The 9,281-nt window shown below is 45.1% G+C and overlaps 1 protein-coding gene across 1 annotated transcript in view; it reads right to left on the bottom strand.

Moving 5' to 3' along the window:
• Actn2 (actinin alpha 2) overlaps positions 1 to 8,998 on the bottom strand; it is a 69,463-nt gene extending 60,465 nt beyond the window's left edge. The window contains exon 1 of the mRNA XM_028769847.1: positions 8,673 to 8,998. Coding sequence (XP_028625680.1) covers positions 8,673 to 8,798 — 126 coding nt within the window. The 5' untranslated portion in view covers positions 8,799 to 8,998. The remainder of the gene's footprint in view (positions 1 to 8,672) is intronic.
• Positions 8,999 to 9,281: the final 283 nt, after the last annotated feature.

The following is a 9,281-nucleotide window of genomic DNA, read 5'->3' as shown; positions in this document are numbered from 1 at the left end:
TGTGTGGTATGGTGTGGGGGGTATGCATGTGTGTGGTATGGTGTGGGGGGGTATGCATGTGTGTCGTATGGTGCGTGTGTGTGTGTATGACATCTGTGAATATGCAAGTGGAGGTCAGAGGACAACTTTACAGAGAGTTCTCTCCTTTCACCTATGTGGATTCTGGGGATCCAACTCAGGTCGTCAGGTGGACGACCGGTGCTTTCACCACTGACTCATCTTACTGGCACCACTTTAGAGTTTTAAAATCAGTACAGAACAAGGTAAGTTGGAATCGATTGTAGCTGAAAGAATTATAAAGGTGTAAAGAAAAACAAAAAGACAGGGAGTGGGGAAAACTGGAAAGTTCTCACAACCAGCTGTAACTCCACCTCCTAGGGATCAATGCCTTCTACCCTCCAAGAAAGACTGTACACACACACACACACACCCCTATATATACACCCCGCACCTCCACATACATATGACTTTTAAAACCTTAAAGTTTTGTTAAAACTGAATTCTTAATTAAAAAGCTAATTACATTCACTGTTTTCAGAAAGATGTTTCATAATCCGTTCATTGAATGAATGTAAGCAAGCTCTCTCTGCAGGTCCAGTGAAAGAACTCCCAGAGTGGGAATGCTGGGACAGGGTATGTGGGGGTGTAGGGGGAATATGATTCTTAGAAGTGGGGGAGGGGAAGGGTGGATATAAGATAAAGGAGTGGATGAAACACAATGAGAGGCAACCAGAGAGTGGCGAACTGTGGAGGCCTTGGGTTTAGTTTCCAATACTGTTAAAAAGAGGAGGGGAGGAGGAAGAGGAAGAAGAGGAGGAAGAGGAGGAAGAAGAAGAGGAGAAGAAGGGGAGGTGGTCATAGAATGACAGACATCTCAACTAGGTTCATGACTTTTCAAGCTCACTCTTGCTCGAGCATGTGAGCCCACCACTGTTCCCCAGGAAGGGACTATGGAAAGCATGGAGAATTCAGAAATGGGACGAGAAGGAGCAGGTCCAGAGGATGTCAGAAGCGACTTCACGGAAACTGGGAACTGAAGGACCACATGTGTCAGAGACAGAATGGCATCCTGAGATACAGTGATCAGTGGTTGCAAAGCAAATGAAAGTGACATTGTGCCGGTTTATCATCTGCTCACCATCAGGGTTGAGGTGCCCATACCTGACAGTTTCCAGGTTAGAATGCTAGGGGAGTGTGTGTGTGTGTGTGTTTATGCCTGGGTAAGCCCATACTCAGATTTGTGTTTGTGCAAAACACACACACACACACCTACACTAAAACTTTCTTGGGGCTTCTCTGGGAAGACCACATTCTAGGGCTGGCAAGAGGGCACAGTCAGTAAAGAGCTTGCTGCTTAAACATGAGGATCTGAGTTCAAGTGCCCAGCATATACATAAAAAGTCAGTTGCAGAGGCATGTGTCTGTAAAACCAGTGCTGGGAGAGACTAAGACAGGAGGATCTTTGATGCAGGCCAGGCAATCTAGCTAAATCAGTGAGCTTCAGGTCTCTCACTGATGAAAGACCCTGTCTCAGAATAATAAGGTACAAAGAGACTTGAGAAGATACCTCATATCAACTGCTCCCCCGACACACACACCCAAATGCACCTGCACGAGCTGAACACACACAAGGGCACCTTCCGGCACTGTGCCGATCCCTTCTTTGAAATCAGCAGAGCATAGCATAGCATTTAAATTTACCTCCCCACCGTTTGCTTTCTCTTCTTTCTGGAAGAACTAGTCCCGTTCCCAGGGAAACGGAGGCAGAGTTCTGACTGTCCTCCAACGGATTCCATACCAACTCCTCTGCAAGGCACGGTGGCTCCCCGCCCACTCCAGCCTTCGCCTTTTCCGTGGGCGTCTCCTAGCTGCAGCAACCAACTGCAGGGCTTTCTGACAGCTCTCTGATGCCGAGTTAATTGAGGTTCCCAGTTAAGACTTCTCTTCCTCCTCCCACATGCATAGGAAGCTGTATTTGAGGCTCACGTTTCTTAGTGAATCTCACTGAAAGGAAAGGACACATTCTATTCCCAGTGAATGTTTTTTGAAACATTCATGACAATAACATGGGGCATCTTAGAACCTCTCAGGCAAACTAAGCATGTAATTGTAACAACCATTCCCGTAGGTGGGGTGTGTGAGTTTCCTAAAGCTCACATAAGATTCTGTCCTCACCTCTTCCTTTATCCTTCCACTCCCGAAGCGTTCTCTGGCCATGTTAGGCTATCTAGAACATGGGGGCTAGCTACTTTGGGCACAGCTGTTCATGCCCTGTGCAGAATGATGATATAGGCTGTAAGTAGCTTCCCATCTAGACAGTCTTCTGGTTGATAAAGAGACGCTCGCTCTTCATTAGATGCAGCTATTGTCAGTGCCTGTCTCCAGTCCTAGGTGCAGGAAGACTAACTGGGAAGATCACATCTGCTTCATTAGATTTATCCAACAGCCAATCACTGTTCAGGTGGTTATGTGGCCCTTTCTAGCATCCCTCCCCATGTCTATTAGATACCTTCCAAGACAATGTATCCATTTGTCCATTCTAACCCTCACCACTCTATCCCTTTGGCCCCACGGCAGGCTTCCACCTCAGACTCTCCCAATCTGAATCAAGCCTGAAACAGGAAAACTTTGCATAAGCAAGATTCCTCCTAGCTCAGACTTCAGAAGCTCTGTTACCTACAGAATAAGTCCGCATCACCCTGGTACCTGAGGAATGCTACCAGCCACTTGGCCACATTTTCTCTCTCCAACCTTTTCTCTACATTTGTCTGGGAATCTACAGCTTTGAAAGCTTATCTGCCTTCACTGTCCTCACACAATGAGCTCAAGAATACACAGCTAGACTCCAATGACCAAGTTGGTGTGGCCCTTAGTCTACCTCTCCTCTTTGCATGTTTACCCCTGAAATTGCTTCCTGTTGCTTTACAAAGAGGTTAAAGGGAGGAGCTCTCTATAAAATACTGGAGAGAAACTGCCCTGTTAGTGCTAAAGGGCTGGGTAAAACTCTGTTACATTCCTGCTTATTGCTCCTCCAAAACCTGCAACAGGGCTTCACACCATTTCCCCACTCAAAAGGGCTGCTGTTTCTCTCCCCTTTACACTCAGCTAACAGTAGTTACTTCAGTGCAGCCCAGTTCAACTTCTACCCTTCCGAAAACTCTCTGCTTACTTTTCTCCACCCACAATGATTCTCCTTAGTTCACCTCCTACAAGTCTTAAGCTTTAGATGAACATCCAACATTTGATATTAAACAATTATTATGCTCTAAATATTCACACATGCAAGTCTTATCTTTAAAAGAACTCCAGGGAAGGGAGCAAGGAAAGCAGGCATAGAGAGGGTGAGAGTTTCTGGATGAAATAATAGAAAAAGTTTGGCAGTTAATAGTACATGTGTATGGACAGAACGCCTCTGAACTGTGTCCTTAAAATGGTTAAAGTTGGGGGCCAGTGACATGGGTCAGTGGGTAAAAGTCCTTGTATCCAAGCTTGATAACCTGAGTTGGATCCCTGTAATCTATATCATGAAAGCAGGGAACTGACTCCACCAGTTACCCTCTAACATGCATAGCAGGCATAGCCATGATCTATATGTGCCAACACACATACAATAAATGTCAAATTTTAAAAAATAGTTATAGTGGTATGTTTTAAACAAATAAATATGAAAAATAAGGTGGTATATTTATATTATATATATACTATTCTGGGTTTGTGTTTGTGTGAGTAGGGGGGCATGTGTGCACACGCATGGGGAGTGTGTATGTATGTATGTGTGTATATATATGTATGTATATATATGTGTATGTATGTGTATATGTGCATATATGTTTGCATATGTGTATGCGTATATATGTGTGTATGTATGTATGTGTGTATGTGTGTATGTATGTATGTGTATGTATGTGTATGTATGTGTGTATGAGTATGTATGTATGTGTATATATGTATGTACATGTATGTGTGTATGTGTATATGTGTGTACATGTATGTATGCATGTATTATGTGTATATCTGTATATATGTGTGTATATATGTCTGCGTGTGCATGTATGTATGCATGTGTGTATATATGTATACATGTGTGTGTGTCTGTGTGTGTATGGATGGATGTGTATATGTGTATGTGTGATGCTGGGGATAGAACCTGGAACTTTGCTCATACTTAGCAAGTATTCTACCATTGAGTTACATGCCCACCTCATGTTGTATATATTTTACTGTCATCAAAAATAGTACATCCCAATCGCCAAGGATTTGACTCTTGTACTTCATTCTCCCACCCAAGTCTAAGCGTAATGCTGATGACTATCAGACCAACTGGTAAAATTAACAAGTACTGCCTTACAAGGCTGACAGAGTATTCACACATGTGGATCACTTTATTGCATATAAAACAATAGTACATATCACAGCTGGAGATGTAGCTTAGTGATAGAGCACTTGCCTAGTAGGTATGAAGCCACAGGTTCAATCATCAATATTGCAAACAAACAAAAAGGGCCTGGACTTTATGCCCTGCAGTGGCCTTAGCCCACAAAGAACACAGGAGGGGCAGGCAGTCCAAAGCCTCCTGACCTCTCAGTCCCACCCCCACCCTGTAGCCAGCTGCTCCCACACACCGTGTATCAGGCTGCCTGATCTAACAGCATGGCCACATGTTACAGGGAGGCCAGGCTGACAGGACAGACAGCTCCATGGAGAATGGACCCATCTAAACTGGAAAGAATGCAGCCAGACAGGAATGTCTGCAGAAAAGAAAAGTCTGACAATCAGGGAATCAGGTACAGGTTAAGGAGGGAAAGATCCTTTAGGTATGGAAGCAGATAAATCTTCTCTTTAAAGACCTTTTCTCACTTCCTAAGGTTAAAGACAGCTGTCCTGTGCTTTCAGGGACACTGCACTTTCAGGATTGCTGCTATGACAAGTTTCCATCTGCCTAGGCTTCCCCAGGGAAGGGTTAAGGCTGAGCACACTCCTTGATCCAGAGGAAGCCGGTTTCTAGACTCCCATGGGAGACCATCAGGTTAAAGTTTCTAACAGCTCCTGGAAGCAGCTTAACTTACCCTGGAATGAGAATCCCCAAACTATCTCATATAGTAAAGTTTCTCTCTACTCCAAGTATAAACCTGATACATTACTGTTTCCTGTTCTGTTTTGTTTTTTTGAGACAGAATCTCAGACATCCCAGGATGGCCTCAGATTCACTCTGCACCTGAGGATGACCTTGAACTTCTGACCCTCTTTTCTCCACCTCCCATGTGCTGGGATTATAGAGATATACCACTACACTCAATTTATGTAGCACTGGGGATTGAACCTAGGACCTTCTGGATGATAGACAAACACTATACCAAGTGAGCTACACTCCTAGCCTTCATTACTATCTTAAATATTCCATCTCTGATACTACAGGAGCTGTTCACCTTTCCTTGAGTTGTAGTTAAATTTAAAACATAATCTTCATTATAGATCATGTAGAGTCTACCCCATGGACCCAATATGCTCTCACAGATAATGTGGGGGTTCCAGCACACACAAACACACACACCCTAAGTCCAACATCTCTAGAGTGACCTTTAAAAAAAGCACTCTACTGTTCTTGAGGCCTTCTGCAGCAAGGCATTCCACACCAGGGGCAGGGATTACCACAGTCCCAAGCCTCTGAACTGTGGGTATAATTAGGCACCACATCCATTAGTGTGCCACCAACGTCACTGAGAGCCACCAGCATCTGTTGACAGATTGCATACCCAGCATATCACTGAAATGGCAAGTGCAGAGAAGGTGGCCCACAATAGAAACAATGGCATCTTGTCCATTCCTGGTTCCAACAGTGGCTCATAGGACAAATATAGAGGCCACTTCTCTGGCTGCACTGAGCTCATGGTTCCACAGAATTTCACTGACTGCAGCAGGTTCTCTACCAAAAGTGGAAAAAGCTGTGTGCACATCCGCTCAGGTTCGTGTTGTGAGGAAGCTGGGGCTTTGCTTCCCCGGGCATCTCTAACACCCAAGCTATCTTATTTGTTTTTCTTTTTCTTTCTTTTTCAATGTGTATTACAGGCTAGCCTCCACCTTGTAGCAATCCTCCTGGCAGCCTCTTGTGTGGTGAGATTACGGGCATGTGATGCTACATTCAGCTCAATATATCTTAAGGGGAAAAACAATGATTGTTTAACACTTTTCAACATTTTTTTAAAAACTGGGTCAGTTAATATTTCAGCTTTTGAATAACATACTTCATGTGGTATTAATAATTGTAACAATTGGTCATAGAGGAATCCTAAAAAGACTAGGACAATGCCACTTACACACAAAAAATATTGTAAATACGTTTTTCAACTAAATATGTCACAAAGCATAATGATATGGCCTCAAAAACTGAGCATGTCTATACCTTCTTTGTACTGCATTTTCTAGAAACTTCTAGAATCAGACTTTGGCTTTCGAAAATGATAGGTAATCAATCTTCTTGTTCTACTCCTAAACTCTGTTATTGTTTCTCGTAAGAAATGACCAATCTTCAAGGCAAAAACATAGAATCAGAGTTCCTTTTTAATTCATGAAAAATGTAATCAAATTTGTTGAGAAAATTTTTAAAAAGAAATGAGATACTCATTGCTATAATTAAAACCATTCTTCAACTTCTTACCAAGTTACATCCAGATGGTACAAGTATAACCCTAAGGGCTATGGGCATCCCTCTCAGTAAGCCCTTTAACTAGACTCTATTTCTTTTTTTTTTCTTTTTTTTTTAATTTCTTTTTTTTTTTGAGCATGAAATGCTTTTTTATAGCATGTTTTACAAGGGGAGGGGGTAAGAGGGTCCAGGTGGTGGAAAAGTACAAAACCTTCTTGGCCTGTGCCTTGAAACATGTCATGGTCTATATGGTACACTGCCTTGAATTATGATCTACCTGCAGTTCTTCAGAAGATATGGTACACTGCTTGAGTTATGGTCTTCCTGCTATTCTTAAGAAGATATGGTACTCTGCTTTGAGTCTATTTGCAGTTGCTAAGCAGGATCTTGCAGCTGCCAAGCTTCAGAGGACATTGTGCAGGTAGGGAAAGGTAGGGGGTAAGGGTAAGGGCGAGGGTACTGGCTTCTGGCATCTCCCCCTTCTCTGTTTAGTTAGAGAAGGCGTCTTATGTTCAATCCCAACTATGTGAGTTTTGAATTTGGATGTCTAATTATGGGGGGGTCTTAGACAAGTTCACAACCCCAAAACACTGATGTGAGACGAGTCACATCGATGGTCGAAGGCTTTAGGCTGTCGACGATGGGCAACGTCAAGGGACTCTGATGTGGGTGAAAGGAGGGTGAGAGCCCTGTCTTAGGCCATGTAGGCTGCACCCACTCCCAGCACCACGCACTCCTTTTCGGCTGCATTGGGTGGGCCCCTGGGAAGTGGACCTACAATAATCCCGTCATTGGGCTAACTCACAGCCATCATAGACTCTATTTCTAAATGTGTCAGTCTCGATCCCTTGTTCCCAAGAAAGGTAGTGATGACAGACACCTCAGGAAGCAAGGTGGAGGTGGAAAAGTAGCCTCATCAGAGGTTTATAGCAATAGTAGAAACAGAACTGTTACTGAGAATTTAAGAGAGTAGGAAAAAAAAGAGAGATGCTGATATAAAAGTTGTGCTTGGTCATCTGATAATTAATGCAAGCATGAAGTCTTTTTTCTTCTCGTTAACACCACCATAGATTCCAACATTACACACTTACTGTCACACAATCACTCACAGGAGCAGCTATAGAAACTCCCATGCACCCTTACAGTCCCACTTAGTATCCACTTAAAAGTAGGCTCTTAGAAGGGAAATCCACCTTGCTCATTCCCAGAAAAAGTAAGAAGATAAGGCATTAGGCACTGGCTTGGGGAACTGGCTTTTGACAAAATGCTGGGTTAGTCTGTTGACTTGCCTAACCACCCAGGCTCTGTGCCCAGTCAAACAGAGGTGGAACTCAGCCTCCTGGTGAGCACCCCCTATTTGTTTTAGCCAAGAGGATCAAGAAGAAACCCTGAAATAATGGAATGTTCCATTAGGCTCCATAGAGCACCAACCAAGATGGGGAGGGAGCTCTTGGAAGCTGGCTGTCTCCTTCATCCCTGTGTGCTTACCTCAATGAACTATAAATAGAGTGTGAAATAATTATTACTTTGTAGGTGAATGTCTAGGGTTCTACAGCATCCCTCTCTAAGGAGCCTAACGTGTTTAATAAATAGTTTTCAAATTCTCTTTGGGACAGACCTATGGAAGTTGGGATAGAGTGGGTTTTCATTTTGTGTCTTGGTGAGGAGACAGTCTTGGGGCAAATGAAGACAGCAGGGTCTGTCACAAAACAACTTTAGGGCAAGGTCATGGGCCAAAGGAGAGCGAAGACTCTCAGATTCTAGTCTAATAGAGTCTTTTGAACATCATTCGTTTTCCGACTTATGTTAACTTAGACACACACACACACACACACACACACACACACACACACACACACACACCGGGTATCCTGTCTGTCTCTGGGTATGCTGTCCTTTCTGAGAGTGGGGTGGGAGGCTGGAAGAACAACAGCACCTCCACCAGGGGGCCTCTTTTAGTGGCCACAGCCGGAGACGCCCCCACCCCACAGCGACCTAGCTACAGATATGCGTGAGGGACCCTGCTGACCTTCCTCTGCTGCTTCTCCCAGGCCGGGTCGAGGAGCAGGTCGCGGTCCCACTCCTCCTCCTGGATCATGTACTCATCTTCGTCGTAGACGTAGTTGTACTGCACTCCGGGCTCTATCTGATTCATGGCGCTGGGTGGCCGGGGCGGCTGGGGAGCAAGCGCAGCGCGAGGGATGGACAGAAGGACAGAAAAATGGATGGATGGATGGGAGGATGGACGGACGGATGGACGGTTGGATTGATGGATGGATGGATGGATGGATGGATAGGCGGCGGGCTGCGATGACCTTCTCGCGGTTCCTGGGGCGGCACGCTTGGGGGCAGAGTCTCCGGCGAAGCACCAGCACACCGGCAAGCAGCGCCGCGCGGATTAATAGTCTTCTGAGAGTCACGTGCCGCCGGCCCCGCCCACACACCAGACCCCGCCCACTGCCCGATTCCAACACGTGCGGTTGGATGGCTGGTTAGCCTGGCTCCTGCCCCGCGGCCTTGACTCCGCCCACCCCTGCTCATCTCTGGCTTCCAGGAATGACCTAGGGGCACCTCGGACAGCGACCCGAGGGAAAGACTGGAGGCCGAGAACTGAGGAGAGGACACTTGTGGATCTGGT

This window comes from Grammomys surdaster, unplaced genomic scaffold (assembly GCF_004785775.1).
Source record: "Grammomys surdaster isolate TR1022 unplaced genomic scaffold, NIH_TR_1.0 194, whole genome shotgun sequence".
In the NCBI taxonomy this organism is placed as follows: domain Eukaryota; kingdom Metazoa; phylum Chordata; class Mammalia; order Rodentia; family Muridae; genus Grammomys; species Grammomys surdaster.
This window is presented reverse-complemented; position numbering and strand designations above follow the sequence as displayed.